Source organism: Sander lucioperca, chromosome 9 (genome assembly GCF_008315115.2).
Source record: "Sander lucioperca isolate FBNREF2018 chromosome 9, SLUC_FBN_1.2, whole genome shotgun sequence".
Taxonomy (NCBI): domain Eukaryota; kingdom Metazoa; phylum Chordata; class Actinopteri; order Perciformes; family Percidae; genus Sander; species Sander lucioperca.
The window spans coordinates 34,888,422-34,910,869 of record NC_050181.1 but is presented as its reverse complement, the minus strand read 5'-3'; the positions used below and the strand labels follow the sequence as shown (position 1 = coordinate 34,910,869).

Below are 22,448 nucleotides of genomic sequence, written 5' to 3'. Positions count from 1 at the left end.
AGGATGTGGACATTTATGATTAATCTTATTCCTTTACTCATTAGCCTTGAAAATGTTCAAACAGAAAACAGAGTTTGAAGTACTGGAAGTTTTATTTAAAAGCCATCCATGAGAGCATTTTAATAAAGACAACAGGCACACGTACATACCGCTGTACGCCTTTTAAAATTCACAAGCACAGAATATGATAGAAAAAATAATGCATGTAATAAAATGCGGCATGCAACTTCTAGGAAGTGTACCACAATCCAGTACCAACGATACAACTCAACACATGTGGACACCACGTAGTTATAGAGTAAACTGTCTGACATACTATTTTGGAAAAAAAAGACTGGCACCGAGGAAAGCATGATGGTGTCTTCTGAACTGAAAGAGAGCAGAGAGAAACAGAGGATATCTCCAGCTGTCTGAAAAGGCTTCTATTCCTATTTCCTATACGTATGAGGGGCTTAGATAAAGACGTGAAGGCGGCAAGCTGTTGGATGCAACAGATCAATAAACCACTTCTATCAAATTAAGATAATGTTGCTACAGGAAGTCATTTGCCTACTAATGTGATGAATTCTTTTTATGAAGTCCGATGCACCGCACCGTGACCAAGGCATAGAGGCAGCCCTTCAACTTGATAACAGTGATAACATTGGTTTTGGCACTTAGGGATTGGAATTAATATAAACAAAATGGCAATAGCAGTTGCTGGACAGGTAAGGAGTCAGACTGGTAGAAAGAGCCTTTAGTTTTGTGTTCAGAAACGAGCACGGATTTTGTCCATTGGATCCGTCTCCCACATCTTGGAATCCCAGGCCTGGAACCAACCAGTGAAAGTTGGAGGCTCTGCTCCCTGTTTGATGGTGGTGATGGGCAGTCCTTTGCGGCCAGACGGGTCGGAGTCCACATAGTCTTTTGCTGCATGACAAGAAGTAGATGGAGAAAGGGGTAGATAGAAAGACAGACACGGAGACAAGAGACAGAAAGTGAGAATATGTTTAAAAAAATGTGTTTTTGTCTTGCTCCCAACAAGACAAAAACAGGTCGCAACTGCCCTGAAGGATTAGTTACCATATACCAAGTTTGAATTAAGATGCCTACTTTACAGGTTTGACAGATCCACAGTAGCATTCTGAATCGTGGCACTTTAAAATTCACAAGCAAAGAATATGATAAAAAAAAAATGCGGCATTCAACTTCTATGAAGTGTACAACATTCCAGTACCAAGATTAGATAAAGACGTGAAGGCGACAAGCTGTTGGATGCAACAGATCAATAAACCACTTCTATCAAAAAAAGATAATGTTGCTACAGGAAGTCATTTGACTACTGATGCCTACTTTACAGGTTTGACAGACCCACAGTAGTATCCTGAATGTTGATGTGGCACTCCGCTCCACAGTGTGAAATGATTATTTAAGAAAACCTACAAGGAGCATTTTCTCATCAAATTTGAAAACTTGAAATATTTTCATTAAACCCAATAGCCATGACTTTATAGTGCTTTCTTGCAGCAAGTATCTGAATAAAGACAGTATGATCTGTTTGGTGTTAGGGTTTTCATGCAACAAACCTAATTTGGGAGCCCCAGTCTTTTCCTCTGCATTAGCTTCGTTGCCAACCCAAAGGAAGATCTGCAGGGAGGAGAAACACACTCAGTCACTCAAATAGTCTCTGGCTCCTAAATGGTGGAACGAGCTTCCCATTGATATCAGGAAAGCTGAAAGTCGACACATCTTCCGCCACATCTCTTCCGACTGCACCTTGGCTAGAAGATGGTTATTTTAAAAAAAAAAATGCACTTACATGAAGCACTTTGTAGTTGGCTTATTTGAAGCTAATGTACTTCTATGTGATTCTTGCTGTTGGGAGTTTGTGCCTTCATGGTCGAATGCATCTATTGGAAGTCACTTTGGATAAAAGCGTCAGCTAAATGTAATGTATTGTAATGGCTATGCAGAGATTTAAGAGTATGCCTGCCTCTATCTAGTCTCTGGAGTCTCTGAATTCCATAAGTACATTTCACACATTAAAAAAATGTTTCTGCAAGCTCTAATGATGACGACAGAGAGCTCTTCTTACCTGGTCCCAGGTATCCAGGAGCATGACATCATCAGTGGCCAGGTCTGACTGAGTGAAGTCCCCGGGTACTTCTTCAACCTGTTAGACAAAACAGAAGAAAACTCAGACTGACTGTGTGTGGATTTGTGAATGTTAGCCATTTTATATTACATTATATTAACATAGCTGCTACATCTGAAGCATATAAGCCTTAACAACAAAAACAAATTGTACTCTTATGTCACTGTGACTTACAATAAGTCTTCCAGTTTTGTTGGAGCAGCCAAACAGACGTGGGGGATGGACCACGCTCTGCAGACTCTTGGAGGTCTGATATTCCTTCTTGCCGCCAAGAGCAGACCAGAAATCACCTGGGAGAGAAGAAAATACAACGTCCATCGGCTGCAAGTAGTTTGTCCCATATTTGGTGTTTTTGTTTGTTTGAACGGGAAGGGAATTAAGTCCTCCACAAAAGAATGATGCCGCTGTTCTTTGGGCCAGTCAGTGACGAGATGCATCAAGATTTCAAGTTGAATCAAAACCAGACCAGAAACCCAGCAGTTACGGTTTATCAATTCGATCAGGCATTGGGCCTATAACTTTGTGCTCCATCTGCATGGCAACATACAGCATGTAGCAATACGACGTTACTGCGTTGAAGTTACAGCCTTTTATTTTTAGCTTTTAAAGTCTAGTACCTTCATGAGGACAATTAGTGGCATTTTTTAAACAACATAACAGAGTTGAGCTGCTTTTACTCCTCAAAGTTCTGTCACAGACTAATGACTTAGATAAAGTACAACTGATTACATATAACTTTTGGCTTTGAACTACTGCACAGCCATTAGGCCAGTCTTTATTCACGAGGTTTCTGTTGCACGACTAAAACAACCTTTGAACGTACACATGTTCCACCGAAACAAGTTCCTTCCCCGAGGCTATTTTGCAGCAGCACCGTGGCTCCGTCAGGAGCTTAGCGCCGCCCAAGACGATTGTGATTGGTTTAAAGAAATGCCAATAAACCAGAGTACGTTTTTCTCCCATCCCGGAATGCTGAGTGGACTAGCCAGACCTTCCTCCGCAGCGCTGTGGAGGAAGGTCTGGCAAAGCAAGACTACCATTAGGCAAATGAGTATAGTTACACCGAGTGATGATGCATCCTGCCTCCATAATTGTCAAAATCAGACCAGCGTTGTCAAATATATCCCCTAAAATATGGTCCTAGGGCAGATGAATAAAGCAAAGCCGTCCTGACCGATCACCCCCCAGTTTATTTTCATGGGGGTAAGTATTAAAGCTATAGTGTGTAGTTTCTGTCGCCCCCATGAGGAATTCTAATTAACGACAACAACACTGCCGGAGCATCCACATGACGCAAGCCTTCGGTGAGGTAATTTTTTTGTAAATTTTATGTCCTCTTCGTCTCCAAAGCTGAACAATGCTGTTGTCCTTTGTCAGCGGTGATGTAAAACGCATCACTCAAGCTTCTGTGCGTGAAAGTCGCCCAACTACACCATTTAGTAAACATAGCCACACTGAGGAATACAGAGAGAGTTTTGTGGAGCTGGTGGGCTTAATTAGCTTTGTATCAACCCATTTCGAAATAGCTTGAATGTAACGGGCATTTATACATATAGAATAGTTGCGCACTATAGCTTTAAGTAACAACCTTTTATTACATACAGCATATTGGTCCTCAGAGGACACTCACCTGACTCTTTGCCCTCTGACACTTGGGTGGCAGTGCCACCCAGGAAGTCCACCACATGCTTGGCAGCCCCCATTTCCTCATCACTTGCACCCACTCCCCGCCACACAAACAAGGCCTTCGGGGTCTTCAGCACAAACACGTCGTTGGTGTTCAGTTTGGAAGCAGAGACCTCGACCTGGAGGGGGGGCACATGTAGACAGGTAAGAGGGGAAATCAAGGATGTGACAACTAGGGCTGGGGTCCTTCATAAAATGTTGATACCGGTACCGATGCCAATATGGTAACTCTGATACCGGTTCCTAAATGATACTTTTTTTCTATACCAATTTTATAAAACAAAAAGAAATTACAACATTACACATTCATTTTTCAGCTCCTACTACGTGAGCCTGTCTCTGTGCGTGACATAGAGTTTTTCCTGACTGCCTCTACGTCGTAATGTTAAACAGCCAATCACAAATATATGCTGCATGCTTATTGGCTCACTGACGCTGATGAGATTTACTCCTTAGGTATTGAAATTGGATATTGAATGACAAGGCATTTTTTGATACTCGATACTTTAGAGGCCATTCGGTCGGTGCCTAAAAAGTATTGAATTCAGTACCCAGCCCTAGTGACAACACAAGCCCATGTGCTGGCAGACGGCTCACCTCCACAGCCCGGGTAGCACGCGCAGAGCTCTGCCGGATGTGGAAGAGGCGAGTGCTGTCGGCCTGCGACTGTCCACCTTTGCGTGACGTTCCTCCCCTGTGGATGATCATGGGTTTGCCCTGGAACAGGCTCATCAGGTGTGGAGGCTCCTGGCCCTGAGTCACTCTCACCTGCAGTACGGATCAAGGCATTAAAAAACTTCACCATGAAAGTTGGTGGCTATTCTAGCTTATATACATAAGTGACAGAATAAAATATTGTATGTCAGCATATCCAGTAATATCAACAGACTATATGTCTAACTTAACAGGGAGTCTTTATGAAGATGTATAGGACCATGCTAATATGTTTACAAATGTTGTAGACTTTACATTGTTTTTACTTTACTTCATACTTGTATTGATGTTAACACAACTCAATCAAGTTTGAATACTTTTCTTATAGAACCATAGATAATTTAACAGAATCTGATGGATAAAGTACATTTAATTTGTAGTAAATGGGCTAAAACATACAAAACCGCCTGTAGGGTGTTTTAAAGAAAGCATGTATAAAATAATGCCTGAAACAGTTCAATGTCGTCATTATTAGTGAGAGTTTGCCTTGTGCAACAATCAAATAAATGATAAATGAGACTTGTTGGCCAACTCTGGTCATGAACGTAAAGTTGTTGTAAATCCTGAAGTTATTATGTGGTGTGTAAGGAAGTGCAGCAATTTGTGTTGAGTGATATCAAAATATGAAAATTACAGTGCCACTGCCCTCTAGTGGTTGTCCAAGGATGGTTGTTTTTCGTGGCAGAAGAGTGAAGGTATTAATGCAATTTTTGCTTTTAGTCAGCTGTACTTAATCCTCTGTAATAATTTACTTTAATAGATTTAAGAAGCTAAACTCTATTATACTCATCCTTTAGAGCACCCAAGACAAACAACTTTGTACAAGTTATGTACGGAGTTTAAATCAATAAGAAGGTAGACGTTCTATGTTATTGTCAGGTTAGTTCTCAAATTTGACACCTTAGCTGTAACTTCTTACTCAACTTATTTCCACAATCCTCTTGTCATATTCAGAAAACAACTGTAGCTTTGTCTATTCATGTCAGCTTCTAAGAAAAAAAAGAACTCCTAACATAATTACTTCTTACACTAAATGCATTGTTTTTAACTATCCCTTTAATACTCTTGAGTCACAGTCTGTCAGTCAAGTCTGGTGTTTATTTTGTCGAATATTTGGGATAACGATGAGACCGCACAGCATCTACACATGATGGAAAGGTGTGCGGTGCGTCAGCGTCGAGCACTAACCTGAACTGGGGATCCTCCCATTGAGTCATCCAGCTTCACTGTGAGGAATGCTGACGCTGCCAGTTCATCCTGTGTGCACTTCAGCCCCTGCCTAATACACACACACACACACACACACACACACACACACACACACACACACACACACACACACACACACACACACACAGTCTGAAGAGTTTTCTCAAGAATTCTCCTGGGTGTGACTGAGTGTGACTAAGTGTGACTGGGTGTGGTGGGGTAATGTGTGTACACGCTCACCTACAGCATGTTATTCATACTGCATTACACAAATTGCACAGTACATATGTGTTTGCATGTTTGTTGTTACCCACCAGGTGTAAATGATGTGTTGCTCGCGGGCTCCCTGTCTGTAGCTGTAGAGGATGATGTAACAGTCTCCACCATAGAACTGACCGTAGGAGGAGGGATCCGCAGGCACCATTTCACCCTCAACACGCCAAATCTGAAAGCCAGACCACAACCCGTTTTTCTCCACACTTACCACACTGTTTTATCTGGCTCTTTCTTTTTTTTTTTTACTTTTAACACACTTATAACAGACGACATCAAATCACTACTATCCTAGCTCCACTTCACTGGCTCCCTGTCAGTTCAGTCAGTGATTTAGGATTTTACTGATCACTTTTAAAGTTCATCAGTCAGGGTCTAGCCCCAGACTACATCCTAGAAATGCTGACCCAATGCTGAGCCTGTTCGCAGCCTTAGATCCTCGGACGGGGCCCTTCTAACTGTTCCAAAGTTCAGTGGTGGAGGAAGTACTGAATCTCAGTACTTAAGTAAAAGTACAAATAACCAGAGACATATTTACTTTAGTAAAAGTAGAAGTACCACAATGACAACCCTACTTAAGTAAAAGTAAAAAGTACCTGATTTTAAATGTACTTTAAGTATTAAAAGTAAAAGTACTTGCATAACGATTTATTCTCTTAATGTCTATATTTTATATATATATATATATATATATATATATATATTTATACATTATATATTATAAATTTTATACATCCGTAAAGCCTCAGAGCAGCTAAGCTCTCATCTCTGCCCGTAGCAGCAGCAGTCAGGGCGCCGCCAGCGAGTTCGGCAGCTCCACTACCCCGCGGAGAGCTAGGGGGATCACCGTCACTTGCCATCCCTGACCTGCTCCCCCGGCTTGTGCCGTACGTGACAGTCAGGAAGACGTTTTGGCAGGGGGGGGAAACTGATCAGAAAATGTAACGAAAATGCAACGGAACGTTGTAGAAATGTAGTGGAGTAGAAAGTATAGATAATTGCTGCAAAATGTAACGAAGTAAAAGTCACAAGTATGCACTATTGATTCTACTTAAGTAAAGTACAGATACGTGAAAAATGTACTTAAATACAGTAACAAAGTATTTGTACTTTGTTACATTCCACCACTGCCAAAGTTGGGGCTTAAAACCAGAGGCGATCGTCTCTATTAGAGCGCCTCAGCTTTGGAACGACCTGCCCGAGGAGATAAGGCTTGCTGAATGACTTTCATTCATTGTCTTTTTACCCTATCACCTGTTCATTTTGTTTATTGAATTGTCATTTTTTTTCTGTACTTTAAATCTTCCATCTTCTATTTTCATTACTATCATGATGTGTATACAGTATATGTGTATGTGTATTGGTTTGTATATATGCTTTGCTATCAAAGCACTTTGTAAACCATTGTTTTTAAAGGTGCTATATATATAAAGTTATTATTATTTTTATTATTATTATTATTATACCTGGACTTTGCCCTTGCCATCATCCACCATGCCGTGCTGGGCTGCCATGGCCTTGTTGGAGTGCAGGGTGGAGGCATCGAAGGGCACCTGCGCCACTTTGGCTATGCGGCCGATGGCGAAAGCCTTACTGGGGCCGGTTGTCTGGTCTTTGTCCCTCCAGTCGCTGAAGAACTGCTTAAACATAGTCGGCTCAGCTCCTGCAGGAAGTACCTGGATCTGTAAGGGAAATAGGTCAGAGAGGACATTTTGAATTACCTGCATCTTTGACTTGGCATTATATGTGAGGATTTTCTTTAAATCATCTCACAACAGAGGAAAGTCTCCACTAATTATTTGAAACCAAGATGCTGCTTTTCTGCAAGACACGTGTTCGTTTGAGATGTCAGCGTTACCTGTGTCTTGGCGGAGTATCCCTTGTCTTTGATGAACTGCTGACCTGTTGCCATGGCTGCTTTACGCTCTGCTGCGTTGGCCTTGGGACCTGGTGGAGTCAGATAAGACATGACATGATGAGAAGGCCATAATTCACAAGAACACGGTGCGATTTCAACGGCTCTCCCTTATGCTTAACTACCTAGTGTATATTATCTTATAAAATAGCATGTTTAGAATATCTGCAGAAGAAACAGTGGTAAAGACAGCAAGGAAAGCTAAATGCTAATGCTCTTTTTTCCTGCCGTCTTCTTGAGTCTGTAAAGCTGTCGGCACCTTTCCAGACAAAGATGTTGTTGTCCACCCCGTTGTCCACGATGTAGCACTCCTCTGGGGACAACATGGCCTGTTTGAAGGGACTGGACGGAGCCACGACTGACACCTTTATCGAGCCAGAGGCATCAGAGACCTACGAAGCAGAAGGACAGCATCAGCTACCAGCTATGTTCAAGAAACCTTTTATTATTTGTGACATACAATCGTACAGTGCAATGTAGTGAAATTCAATCTCTGCATTTAACCCATCCTAAGCATTAGGACAGCCACACACAGTAGCAGCGTCCGGGGAGCAACTTGAGGTTCAGTGTCTTGCTCAAAGGACATTACTGAGACATGTTCTCAAAGTGTACAGTAAAGTGAGGACATGTTTCTTCAACAGCCTCAAAGCCTCTTCATTTGTTACAATATTCAAACTTATTTGGATTTTTCATATTGTCAACGTGCCTCTTTGTAATTGCAGAATGTGACAGTGTAGACTTTATCATATGAGCTACATACATATTTTATACCATTCATAAACTTGAGATTTTTAGTCTGATTTTGCACTAACTTGCAATTATTTTGGACTGGATCCAGGCTATCAAATCAGTACCATAAGAATGCAGCACACTCTTTTTTTCCAAAGTTATCAGGCTATACATTTTTAATCCTGTTTAGTGTAATATCCCTTTGTAGTTAGGAACTCTTATTTCCCACCCAGAAATCAAAACCACATATACAGTATATACAGTATATAAATTCAATTAAATTGAAGTTACTTACATCACTCACCATGTAGAGGGCTGCCTTCTTTCGGTTGGAGGTGTCTACCTTATCATCATCCACAGTGCTGGGAGCAATGTTGGGTTTGGGCCCCAGAGCCTACACAACCAGAGGAATGAGTCATTGTTTTCCTCTTTTTGGTCATGATTATCACTTTTGCTCCAAGTTACACTTTAGTTTTTATACACAGATAAAGACACGGCAGCCTTGATGGGGATATGTTTTGTAGACTACGTTCTACAGCTTTTCTCAGATTCAAAAAAGATCTTTATGAATATAAAATATATCCTCTCTATCCTCTCTTTTGCTCTCTCTCTCTCTCTCTCTCTCTCTCTCTCTCTCTCTCTCTCTCTCTCTCGCTCTCTCTCTCTCTCTCTCATTAGGCCTCTCTGGAGTTTACCGTCCTCTCGTCCCGCCTTGGCACAGAGTTGGCACATGAGCAGCGCATTACAAAGGACAGCATTGTGTCCACTCATTCCCACGCTGACTAATCACCGGCCGTGAATTGCATCAATAACACTTATAGCTGCTTCTGCTCACATCTGATCACCTTTGGGCTGAAAGCTTCAGTGTGCAGCTGAGATTCACCAGAAGAGGAATATGTGTGTATGTGACATTGTGTGTCACCTCCAGGGGCAATTCTAGGATCAGACCTTTAGGGGGGCCCCTATGAGAATGTGACACGGATACAGCGCCTTGCAAAATTGTTAACCAAAATTGTTAGAGACTCAGCCAAAGGCGGGAGTCTGGCACAACCTTCTCTGATTGGCCAAAACAACGTTTCTGTTGACCCTTTCCTTGACGGGGTTACAGGTGCATAGCATTAGCGACTAAACCTGTTTCAAGCCCTTTGAACCTGTTATTGTTTGTCCATTGTCACTAACAGACAAGTTTGCAACTCTAACTTGATGCACTAAAATTTATTTAATAAAAAAAAAAAAATTATTATTAGAATTTTTAGGGGGGCTGAGATGAAATTTAGGGGGTCTAAAATCGCCAATGGTCACCTGAATGATTGCTTCTGGCTCGTCCCCCTCCTCCACCATGTGCACTTTGGCTCTGCCGTTTCTCTCATTATCTCTGATGCCGATGCACACCTCAGCAGCCTTTAGCCTTTCGAAACGGTTACACTCACTGCCACACCACTGATAGACGTCCTGCAGGAGAGAGAAAGACATGAAATATTAAAGTTATAATTCTCATTAGACTTGGATTTCAGTCAGCACTTTTTCTTAACTGCCTGAAACACCTCATCCACAATCCTGTTTAAAATTCCTCAATCAGTGATGTCACTGATTGTGAATGACAGCTCTGTTTTTTCACATGTGCTGCCCATAGGTGATGCCTGAGCCAGCACAGCCCGCCCAATGGCTTGTTTGAATTTGGTTGACCAATCACAACTGAGTGGGAAAGATGACCAATCAGAGCAGACTGGGCTTTTCAAGAAGGCGGGCCAAGAGCTCAGACAGAAGTTGCATCTCATGTCGCTTAAATTGCCTCCTCGAGTACTCTACTTGCCTCCTGAGAGAGGAACAGAGGAAATGTTTTTAGCAGGATGAGATGTCCTTTCCTCTGAAGCGTCACATGAATTTGTCAGCTGTACGGGCGGAGTTAGTAACTCCTTCAGCTGCACGGCTTCCGGGAAGGCTGCTTTTGTGTATCCTCGGCTATGGCTGAGGACCGAGGAGTCAAAGAGCTATCAAATAAGAGCGATGAGATGCAGCCAGAGTGCAGGCAGAGGAGCAGCAGCAATGGGCAGTGTGAAATACATAATATGTTTTTTAAACATCAAAGCATGTAAACCTATTCTAGTAGACCCCAAGAGTACAAACATGACACTGTAAAGGACTATAATAGGGGCTATTTAATGGCCCTGACACACCAACCAGATAATCAGCCGTCGGACAGTCTGGCGAGGTCAGTGACTCGAGTCTGTTCGGTGTGTTCCGTGCCGTCGTCCGTTGGAGGAGCTGTCAGCCTTCACTTTGGCTGACCTGACTTGCTGGGTTGGAGGGCGGGCAGTCGGACTCAATGACCAATCTGATTGGTGGAGTGCTAACCGGGAAATGACGAGCGGGATGAGCGTGACTAAGCCTCTCAAAATCTGACGAAAATCTTTTAAACCGACCTTTGTCAATCTGAAGACAGATTCAGCAACTGCATGGCCTATTTCTCGCTTAAAATGTTTTCAGAAACACGTTTCGGTGAACTATCTTCGTAAAATATGAGATCGTATTCCGAACATAGACTGTTAATATTAATGGACAACGCATCCGGTTTGGCGAAGTGCTGCAAATGCGGAAGTACCTTAAACCTGCATTCTATCTGAATTCCAGCAGGTGGCAACACGTGCAGTTGTAAACGGAGGTCGGAAGTCTATGAGAAAGTGATTACCTCAGTAAACATTTTCATAATGAGTTTATGGTCTCAATCGCTAGTCTCAAATCTTCTGCAACACAGAATGATGTTCATTTTTTTTTAATTATGGTCTCGTTGATTTAAAATCGGCGATAAAATGGGGGGTGTTTTAGGGCGTGGCTATGATGTGATTGCCAGTGAAAGTGTGTAACATAGAGTGTAAGGGCTCCTCCCTCACTCCCCCCTCTTGTCTAAAATCGTCACATCCGCAACCAGGATGGCTGCGCCCATAACCGCAAACTCGACGACGGATAGCAGATCTCCACAAACCAATGGGTGACGTCACACACGCGCTGTCCATTAATATACAGTCTATGATTCCGAACGAAGCCGCCATTATGCCCTGTTGAAAAATCCGGGAGCAGCCAGACCCACGTGACGCGTTCTTTCAATCAGCTGCCGGTTTTCATTTTTTGGGCGACAATACAGATTAGCGCCGCCTGCTGTTATGGAGACATATTACAGCTCATGTACGCGCAGAACGTACTCTCAAGTCGGCGTCCCTTCGGTGTGTTCTGAGGCACTTTTTGGACTTCTGGGAGGCGACTGATCAGTCCGACTGCCTTTTCTGCCAACGGTCGGCCGTCGTGGTGGTGTGTCAGGGGCTTAACAGAACTGGTGTATCTGTTTTCAGCGCAGCCAAACAAACTTAGTTTGTTATAATGAAGGAGAAAATCATTATTTGTCCTCTTTACATCACAGTATGAGCAACTGTGATCTGGTTCATACCATAGTAGGTAAACGAATATGGGTTTGGATTATCACCATTGTTTCCTGTGAATCCCTCATGCTATAGTAGGCAATTGGAATTCAGCACGGGAATGGCGGACTCCGCCACTAGCAATGAAAACTATATATGAAAGCTATATAGAGAGGTAATTACAGGATGTAAATACATCGATTGGCTAATGCTGAAAAAATGCAGACCATAAAAAGTATCATGTTTGGGCTTGGATTTCATGAAAATCTCAAGGATTGTAACTTTAAAGGTGCTCTAAGCGATGTTGGGTGATGTCACTTCTTGTTGACGTTCGAAGTATTGCCAAACAAAATGGAGGCTAGCTCGCCCCTCCCTCCTCCTCATCCCGTGGTGCAGGTTGGCGCAGTTTGTTTTTGTTGCCGTTTGTGGAGCCTGGGCTATCTACGGAGACCGCGTTTTTCAGTGTGTTCAGGGGACAGGCAGCTAGCAGATAGTGAGGAGATGTTTGCTGTATGTGACAAAAAATGTTGTAGCCTCAAAAACGCCTGACATCGCTAAGAGCACCTTTAAGAATTATGTCGAAGGCCTTTCAGACCAAACGCAACAGCGCTCTGAAACCCATTATTTCTAATGGCTGGCGCTCAAAGTTTGAACACCCCCCCAACACACACACACACACACACACACATACACAAACAGATAAAACCCAGCTCACCTTGCCCAGGTCGATAATGAAGCAGTCTCCCTTGTTGAAGCTGGCCCAGGACATGTCCACCTCTGTTGCTCTGATGGCCCTCCGACCCTTGATATGCAGCAGGCGCTTCACGTCCATGTCATTGGTCACCACATGCTGAAAACCTGAGGCAACGCCCCCTTTCTGTGACCAAAAAAAATAATTTCAGTGAGAAAACTTTCCTTAAACCTCAGCTTCATTTGAAATGTGTACGTAAACACGTTAAAGGAAGCAAACGGCACAAATGTTCCATCAAGTGCACAGTTTTAGGTTAAAACCCACCATTTGTTAGCCAGATAAACACTCACAAATGCACTACTGAGAGTTCTAAGGCAGGATGTTACGAGACAGATGATTACATGAGACACAGAGCTCAACATTTGCTGCACAGTGAGGGTGAAATGAGTTTAACACAACAGCGTAAAAACCTCAAAAGACAAAAGGCTGTGCCAAATAATGAGATTACCATGTTCTATAAAGCACAGCTAATAAAAAGCCAATAAACCTTATCAAATATGAAAAATGAAACTAACATGATGCCTGGTTCTGGCAAGGAGGATCATGTCTGTTCCGTGCAACAGTGGTGTACCTGGGAAGCGGCATTGTCCCGTAATGTGCCGTCCTTTGTGAAGCCATTAAACAAAACAGGTTTTACAAGGCATGGAAATTAATAACTGCAAATTAGCAACAGACAAACGTGGGAAAGCAATGTGACTGCTTTGATAGATTAATATTTCATAGGCTTTTTTCAACACGTAGAAACTAAAGCTGGGATTAAACACCGTCTGTTCGTGAGAACAAATACAAAGAGTAACTTCCTTGTTTTTAAAATGTCTGTTGAGGGCCTAGCATTTACCCACAAAGACACAGCGTCTTGTTAGCATCTGGAGGAATGGCTATTTAGGCCTCAGAATGGAAACCACATTCATGCCGTTCATCTTTCTCAAGAGAGAGGAAGTCAGATCTTCCATGGCAACAATGCAAGCTTTGTTTGTTCTAATGGCAGGACCGTTTCCTAACAGTGGAGTTACCAAAACTCGCAAGAGTTAATGAGGTTTAGTTTAGTCTCTTGCTATTTTTCTGAAGAACACTGTGTGTGTGTGTGTGTGTGTGTGTGTGTGTGTGTGTGTGTGTGTGTGTGTGTGTGTGTGTGAAATGTGCAGAGCAGAGTTTCCATCCTCTAACTTTGCAAAAGCAGTAAACAAGACTTTGGGCTAATTACATCCAGCTAAAGCCAGTTTGGAGGTTTGGTGGTTTTCATGGCAATAGGAAACAGATGGCTGGTTAAAAAGTGGCCTAGCGTGTGTCTTTCAAAATGTCCTACTTTGAACCGGGTGGTTGCCTGGTTACAGCCGGTTAATCCAGTCAGGCAGACACACCCTGGCATATATATATATAGCGAAAGGGGAATGCTGTGTTTCTTCTGAACTTCAGACTCATTAGCTTCGCTGCTTGCCAAAGTTCAAGGGATGCTGACAATAATTAAACCCTGTAGATATATTTAGGTGAAACAGAGTCCTGAAACAGGTTTTTTTTTGTTGTCATCATAACTGTCACTGTTTATGCTGTAAGAAATATACTGTAACCTCTTCGTTGCTAACTTAAAAACTGAAAACACAACAGCAACTATTTTTGAAGGAGCAGTGTGTAAGCTTTAGGGGGATCTATCGGCAAAAATGAAGTATAATATTCACTTCAGCAGCAGACTGCTGCACCCTCAGTGCAAGAAGGAGCGCTACCACAGGTCCTTCCTTCCAGCAGCAGTCAGACTCTTTAATGCAACATCATAATGTAGCACTGCTAGCTGTTTCTGCAATATGAGCCATCACTGGGCAATATTCTGCACTATGCACATTTATCTTTTTATTACTCTGTGTCACCTCCAACTGTGCAATATGTCATCTCTATTCATTCGCACCTTACTCATCTGTATATCTGTGTTTATATACTGTCTGTTTATATAAGGTTGTTTATTGTGTAAATACGGTTGTTTTATTACTATTATTATTATAACTAATTCTATTCTATTTTTCCATTTCCTATAGTTTATGTATATTTTTTTCTCCTATGTCTAATTCATGTGTATTTGTGTTATTCTGATGTGTGTACATTTTTCTTTTGAGCAGCTGCAGCACAGGAATTTTCCCAGTGTGGGATTAATAAAGTCTATTTTATCTTATCTTATAATTATGTTTCCATTAGTGTACAATCACCTGAAAGTAAGAATAATGGGTTACACTTTACTTGAAGGTATCTACATAAGAGGGACATGACACTGTCATAAACGTTATAACATTATAAACAAGTCATAAACGTTTATGACATAACGCTTCTGTCATTAAGTGTCATTCGGTTTTTGTTATGACAAGTTAGGGATAGGGTTAGAGTTAGGTTACTGTGTCATGACAGTGTCATGTGTTCATGACACTGTCATGTCACTGTTATGTAGACACCTTCAAGTAAAGGGTTACCGAATAATGTTTTCGTTAGCTTAGAATGAGCCCTACAGAGGGAGGTGTCATTATATATAATCCCTCTGCTTTTCTTGGCAAGACACGCCCTTGTCTAGCAGCTGAGAGGTGAGGCAAATATTTTCTATAACTGAAGATGCAATGGTATGAAAAAGTACACATGTCCTGTCTCCTAAAGGGGTGTGGCCTCGTTTGGAAGTGAAGTGAACGTTGTGTGGATGGATGAAAAGTCATATGTGCATGATTTATGACATTTGCTAACATTAGACATTTACAAAGCCAAAAGCCATATTTAGCAATAAAGAAAATTAGTTTTGTTAGGGCGTTCGCGAATGTTATTTGACTATCCGTGTTCCCAGATCTCACGAGAGTTTGTTGCTGAGACAGACAGGTCTCGAACACAGTCAATGTATGCCCTTTTTTCCCCTTTCCCCACCTGGTACTTGATTCCTGACTTGAAGTAACCCAGAAAGGTGTTGGATTCGCAGTTCTGCAATTCCCTGTACTGCACCGGCCCACCGCCCAGGAAGTCATCCAGCTGTGTGGAAAAGATGGCCGCCGCTCCACTCTCATCCTGCGAACACTCGTCCCCTGCGGGAAAGAGACATTTGTAGTGAAATCGTCTTTTCCCCCACAAGGATGCTCAAGGGTCGAGTTTCTCACAAAAGCGTTCAGTTCGTTTCACATTAGCAGAGCAAACAGTAGCACTCAAGTTTCTGCAGTGACCTTACGGGACCTCTGAGTCAGAACGAAAGGCTTTGAATCACATGATCAAATCAACCACATCTGCAGCAGAGCCACTTGGTATCCTGCTATTACTGTCAGATGGCACACAACACGGATAAAACTCTTCCATGATTCAACATGGCTAACATCGATCCCAGACAGGGGGGAATTTATTAGTCTCGTGTTATTTCTACTTTAACGTCTTCCAGACGGCTGCGATGGCAGCGGAGAACTAAACTGTGCGCCCGCACTGCAGGAGAGTTGGCAGGGAACACTACAAACATGCAGGGGCTGGTCTCTTATGTGGCCTCAAGGAATATTCCAGAAGTGAGTCATGCAATGGTTTGATTTAAGTCTCTGTCATTGTTATGTAACTGGCAACGTACAGAGCATGGGAATACTTTGCCTTCAATTTGGGATTTAAAGTTGTTGCTGTGTACAGGCCCATGGAACTGAGCCTCCATTGAGAGCAGAGAGCACAGAGGGGGGAGCTGTGTTGCGGGGAGGAATTTCACAAACTGCTATGACTTTTAGAGAAGACATTTTCATAACTTATATAGCACAGGATGTGTCAGCAGTGAGATCAGATATCTAATCTGATCTGCAGTCACTGGAGAACCACAGCGTTAGCGTAGCAACTAGAGATGTTCCGATACCGATGCCAGTATCGGAAAAAGCCTCCGATACCGCCTAAAATGCTAGTATTGGTATCTGAAAGTCCTGGAGTTTATGCACCGATCCGATACCACCTAATTTGTCCCTGAAGAAAATCTACTTTAAAGTAATTTATTTATGTTCTTTTTCCGTTATGACTGACTGTCAAACTGGATAATAAAAGAAAGTTTAACGGCATTTATTGTTCGTGTTTGTTCATGTTTCACAAAAACGTTGAACCTGATCCAGGCTGTACAACAAAGATAGAAATCATTTCACATCCAGACAGACAGATAGTAGTATACAGCTGTTAAAACATAATAAAATATATGACACACTGGTATCGAATCAGTACTCGCTTTCGGCCGATACGCAAGTTCAGGTATCGGAATCAGTATCGGGAAGCAAAAAATGGTATCGGACCATCTCTAGTAGCAACCACAAAAGAAAGTTTCCTTCGCTCCGTTTGTCTAATAACCCTTAAAGCTTTTTTGTGCGTCTGTATCAAAATGCACGGATAGGTCATGTATGCACATGCACCACATGTGTATCAGCTTAAGAGGTAGTTCCTTTTTTAGATTGACAAATATTTGACTTTAGTTTGTGACTGACAAGGAAGTGATTACAATACTGTACTTTTACCCACTTCAAGATCTAATACTAATACTTATGTTGCAATTTAAACAATAGGAATTGCTTTAGTGAGCTCACATTATACAAAAACTAAGCAGAAACCTCAGGACATCATATAATCCCTTAGAAAAGTGTGTCAAACCATAAAACTTTGCATAAAATAACAGAATGACAGGAGAAGAAAAACAAGCGATAGCATTTTGGGAACACGTCACAGTAAAATAGCTTCTGCTACCAAGTGTGTTGTGAAGCTTGACTATTTCTCAAAAATGCAATGCAATAGTGTTCCTGTTTTGAAAACGGCATGACAACGTCCTTTTTATAAAGCAAAATAAACAGGAAGCTATCAAATAGCAGGATGTTGTTCAGAAAGATAAGAATAGCTAATATTTTACATTCTAAGCAGCTAAAATTGGGATTATCAACATGTTGCCCCGTACGGAGGCGCACAATATGTGCCCATGTCACTGGTGGAATGTAACTAAGTACGTTTACTCAAGTACTGTACTTAAGTACAAATTTGAGGTACTTGTACTTGAGTCTTTTCATGCCATTTTCTACTTCTACTCCGCTACATTTCAGAGAGAAATATTGTTCCCTTTACTCCACAACAGTTTTAGTTACTAGTTATTTTACAAATTAAGATTTTAGCACACAAAACACATGTAGTTTATAAAACATGATGTTTTATTATAAATTAAACTACCCACCAATATACAGGCCTATGAGTCTAGCTGAAATGATTAGACCATTAAACACAGAACAGTTTGGATCGTTTCCACTTTCTAAAATGTGAGGTTTTTTCTGCATTAAGTACTTTTACTTTTAATACTTTAAGTACATTTTCCTGATGATATTTACATACTTTTACTTAAGTTACATTTTCAATGCAGGACTTTTATTTGCAACCGAGTATTTTTACACTGTGGTTCTGTAAAAAGTAGTACTTCTACTTAAGTAAAGGATCCGAGAACTTCTTCCACCACTGGGCCGTGTCTTACCCAGCCACATGTGTATGTTGTATGAAGGAGCTGGCGTAGTGAAGAGCAGCAGGTAGGCGTCCCCGGTGAAGAAGCTGCCATGCAGGCCCTTAGGAACCGGCTTCAGGTCCATGTTCTCGATACGCCACACCTGCAGCCCCGGCTTCTTCCCTGCATCCACAAACTCCTTATGGGAAACCATGATGGCTCTGAGATGAAGAAATAAGAAGGAAGAGAGTTACTATGGAGATGCAGGAGGCCAGAGAGAGAAAGAGAGTCAGAGAAAGACAGGGAGTGATTTTAATAGTTTTTGCCTTGCAAAACTTTGCTGCAAATAAAATCTTGTAAATCCTGACTAAAGACACAGAAGACAGAGACAATATAGGAAGAACATAGCCACCAAACGTGAGAAAGTTATTTTTTGGCATCATCACTTGATGAACCTGAACTGTATGCTTTTGTAGAAGTGTAAATGACAGCTGAGAGAGACTAACCCACAGTGGTTAATAAATGAGTGTTGACACGACTCGTACCATATTTTTCACTGCAGGGACTAAACCACACAAACTAGTTCAACAAAATTGTTGCTGCTGCTATTGTCTGTAAATTGTTCACACGAAAAAGTCATTGGGGTGATTTTCTTACATGAATTGCATCTGCCATTTGAATCTGACTGAACCTGAATCTAAAAAAAACAGATCTCTTCTCTTTATTTAGTTTTCACATAATCTGGAGGGTTAAATGGTCTTTTTTGAGTTGGGAAAATTCTGCTACTTGTTGGGCCAGTGAAACCCATTGGGTATTGTCAAAAATGCACCGCCGCAAAGCCTAAATCAAGGCTGCTTTTCATGAAAACTTTAGAGATACGTTGTTTTCAAGTTGCTTTGACCCTTAGCCTCTTGGATCCTGTTCATTTAAAAGTCCAATGTAAATACACAAGTGTCAGAGAGAGAAACTTTTCATAATGTCTTCACTTCTAAAGACAAAGCTTATCAGACCGACAACATTGTCTGAACTAAAGTAGGTTTTAAATAACTGAAATGCGATTGATGCAGGAACTTTGATCCGTTATCAGTGATGTTTAATCTGTAAATCATACTTCTGTTAACACGAGCCATAACCAGTTCACACCCAGATATCGACACAGCACGACGTGCACTACCTCATTTCTTAACTCCCATATCTTGTGTTTATATAGCTGATATGGAGTGAAAACAAAGCTTAATGTTATTGTGTTGGTACTGCATGACTGCAGAGCGCTTCAATGGATGCATCTTGTGCACCAACTGAGGCGCAGTTGAACTCTTCAGTGTCACTGCATCTGGCTTTCAGGGTCAACGGACAAAAGAAATCAACTTCAGATCATGACGAGAGTGAAAGATTATCCAGATTTATGGTTTCCCCCGATTACACAAGAGCCAGATTACAAGTCAGCGTGGCGGCAGGATTATTGCTGCAGCGAGCCGTCCATGTAACGTCCACTGTGATGACGCACAACACATGCAACGTCCACTTCCTCACTTGTGGTGTCCTCACACTCCATACTTCACCCCGAGATCCACACACTGCACTGCAACTACATCTTACACCTGCTCATTGTGCATGGCCTGTTATTAACAGTTAGTTAGATATTCAAAAATGACACGAATAAATGAATGAAATCTTTATTTTGACCGATTTCAAAAAAATAAAAGTAACGCACACTAGATCTGTTGGAAAAGGGATCATAAAAAGCCTAGGCTTATCAAGTCCTACCCCCAGTCTTTACCATAGACAAGTTCACGATCCAATAAGATAAACTATATGGACACATTTCTTTTAAGATAATTTTTTTTTGCCTTTTATTGCCTTCATTTACAGGACAGATTAAGTCAGGAAAGTGGATGAGACAGGGGAATGACATGCAGCAAAAGGGCCGCAGGTCAGAACCGAACCCGCAGCCACTGCGACAAGGACTGAGCCTCTATACATGGGGCGCGCGCTCAACCAGGTGAGCTAACCAGAATAATACAGAAATACTACTCCAATTAGTCCTACTTACGTTACAGTCTATCTAGCTATTAAGACTAAAATAAGAAAAAAACAAGCCCCATTAACTTCAGTGACTTACACTCTCCTTCCTCACTTCTGTATTTAAAGGTGCTGTAGGTAGGATTGTGAAGATCCAGGAGCCAAAATGTGAACATCGACAACTTCTTAGTCCCTCCCCCCTTTCTGCTAAAGCCCAAAACGGTCTCCTAAGCCCCTCCCCACCCAAGGGAGAATGAATGCGTGTGCATGAGCAGTGATTGACACGCAGTTAGACACCCCCCCTGGGCCTGATTGGTGCATCTGAACAGGGAGCGGTGGATTTTTGCAAATCGCACTACAGGCTGTAGGTGGTGCCAGAGGAGCCAGATGTTTTTTTTTAAATGACCTGCTTTATGTAGTTCTACTGGAACATAGGGTCAGTTTCAGCAAATATGACAGAAAGTTAGTTTTATAAGGCTTACCTACAGCACCTTTAACAACTACAAACATGTGTCTTTTGAACCTTTTTTTTTTTTTTTTTTTTTTTTAAATACTATATTCATACTTTGTTTGAATGCTATCGCTTTGTTCGTCAAGACCATTCCACAAAAGCACCTCACAAATGGAAATACACAAACGTTGGAGATTGATCCGAGCATATATTGCTGTTCAAATATAATTCTCCTTCAACATTAACTGGAGACACTCCAAACAACCACAGCTCACCACCACCCTAACCACCACCCTAACCACCTGAAGGAGTAATATTGGTGTGGAGTTTGCTCAGCTGTGTGTTCTATGAGAGGCTCTCAGGTTTCAGTGCAGAGAGAAAACACCCACTGGACTTCCTGTAAGAGGCTGATCAATAAATGCTGCATTATTGGACAGAAGGGCTGGGCAATATATCGATATATATCGACATCGATATATCAGACTAGATATGGTCTTCAATTTTGGATATCTTAATATCGCGATATGACACAAGTGTTGTCTTTTCCTGGTTGTAAAGGCTGCATTACAGTAAAGTGATGTCACTTTCTGAACTCACCAGACTGTTCTTTCCCATTTAGATTATTTATGTAAAATCTCAACGTGTTCATATTTTTGTTAAAGCACCAATTATCAACCCTAATGTCGACATCGAGGTATTTGGTCAAGAATATCACGATGTTTGATTTTTCTTCACGTCGCCCAGCCCTAATGGACAGACCTTCAGATCACTCAGGATCCAGGACGTGCACTGCTAATAACACTGCTGTGACGTCACACTGATGATCATACTGCAGGTCTGTGGGGATAAATGCACACATATGTCTGCTGGGGAGAGCGTCCCCCAGTGACTGACGTCATCTAATCTGCTGCTTCTGCTGACAGATCAGACCGGAGCTGAGGCTGATGGGAAGTTACTCTTAACCATTTAATAGCAGAAGTGCATCTTTAAATAAATAAATAAATAAATAAATAAATAAATAAAAAGCCACGATTCATTCATGTCGCTTCCATTTTAGGTAAAATTTACACTTTTACACTTTTTTTTTGTATTACATAACATCCACACTGCTACTTCATGCACTTCTATCGCCTTCTATCTATCGCCGTTTGTTTTTTTTGCGCTCCGTTTCACTCACAAGATAATAACAGACAATAACGGAGTATTTCCCCCATAATAAGCAGGACATGTAGCCCGTGTTTCCCTAACACATGGAAACGCTTTGGTTCGGTTTCGCTGGCTGCTGTGACTCAGGAGAGAGAAATGAACGACTCTTTTTTTTTTCCACATCTGGAAAAATCACTTTCAAACTTTACACAAAAAACACACATCAGTTTGCAACGCGAGCTGCGCAGCCTCGGTGTAAGAAAAGTCTGCACGGCTTACAATACAAGGCTTGTCAGGTAAATCACAGTCCGGAAAGTCATAAAAAGTGCATTCGTGTCATGTCGACTGAACTCACAGTTTTTTGCAAGATGACTCGGGAGAGATCCGCTGCTGGAGGCTTGAAATGTGGGAGTGAGAGAGTAAAAGAGTGAGTGAGTGAGTGAGTGAGAGTCTGTATGGCTTTAATGTGTAGTAGAGGAGGAGGAGGTAAGAGGAGGAGGAAGAGAGGAGGAGGAGGAGGAGGAGGAGGAGGAGGAGGGAGTGCTCGGGCTGTTTATGAGTGTGTGTGTGT

At 41.8% G+C, this 22,448-nt stretch overlaps 1 protein-coding gene across 2 annotated transcripts; it reads right to left on the bottom strand.

Moving 5' to 3' along the window:
* Positions 1-73: 73 nt before the first annotated feature.
* Positions 74-22,406, bottom strand: scinlb (scinderin like b). 2 transcript variants are annotated; one of them, XM_036004913.1, is made up of 17 exons: positions 22,233-22,406; positions 18,292-18,479; positions 15,714-15,868; positions 12,789-12,950; positions 9,963-10,112; positions 8,956-9,054; positions 8,191-8,323; positions 7,875-7,963; positions 7,483-7,698; positions 6,058-6,188; positions 5,723-5,813; positions 4,418-4,588; positions 3,765-3,939; positions 2,309-2,424; positions 2,075-2,152; positions 1,566-1,626; positions 74-909 (listed from the first exon to the last, which is right to left on the bottom strand). In XM_036004913.1, exons 2-17 carry the CDS (start codon positions 18,470-18,472, stop codon positions 749-751), a joined length of 2,169 nt encoding a protein of 722 aa, XP_035860806.1. In that variant the 5' UTR covers positions 18,473-18,479; positions 22,233-22,406; the 3' UTR covers positions 74-748. The 2 variants fall into 2 exon arrangements, with proteins under 2 accessions (XP_035860806.1, XP_035860807.1); XM_036004914.1 differs by having other exon boundaries at positions 8,965-9,054.
* Between the last annotated feature and the right edge of the window lie 42 nt (positions 22,407-22,448).

Bases quoted from the DNA above. Each gene is read 5' to 3' on its own strand.
- scinlb (XM_036004913.1), bottom strand. From the start codon at position 18,472: ATGGTTTCCCATAAGGAGTTTGTGGATGCAGGGAAGAAGCCGGGGCTG. The intron at 12,951-15,713 runs GTGGGGAAAGGG...TTTTGGTCACAG, and splicing joins AGTCAGGAATCAAGTACCAG to AAAGGGGGCGTTGCCTCAGG. The intron at 8,324-8,955 runs GTAAGTAACTTC...TCTGCTTCGTAG, and splicing joins CCCTCTACATGGTGAGTGAT to GTCTCTGATGCCTCTGGCTC.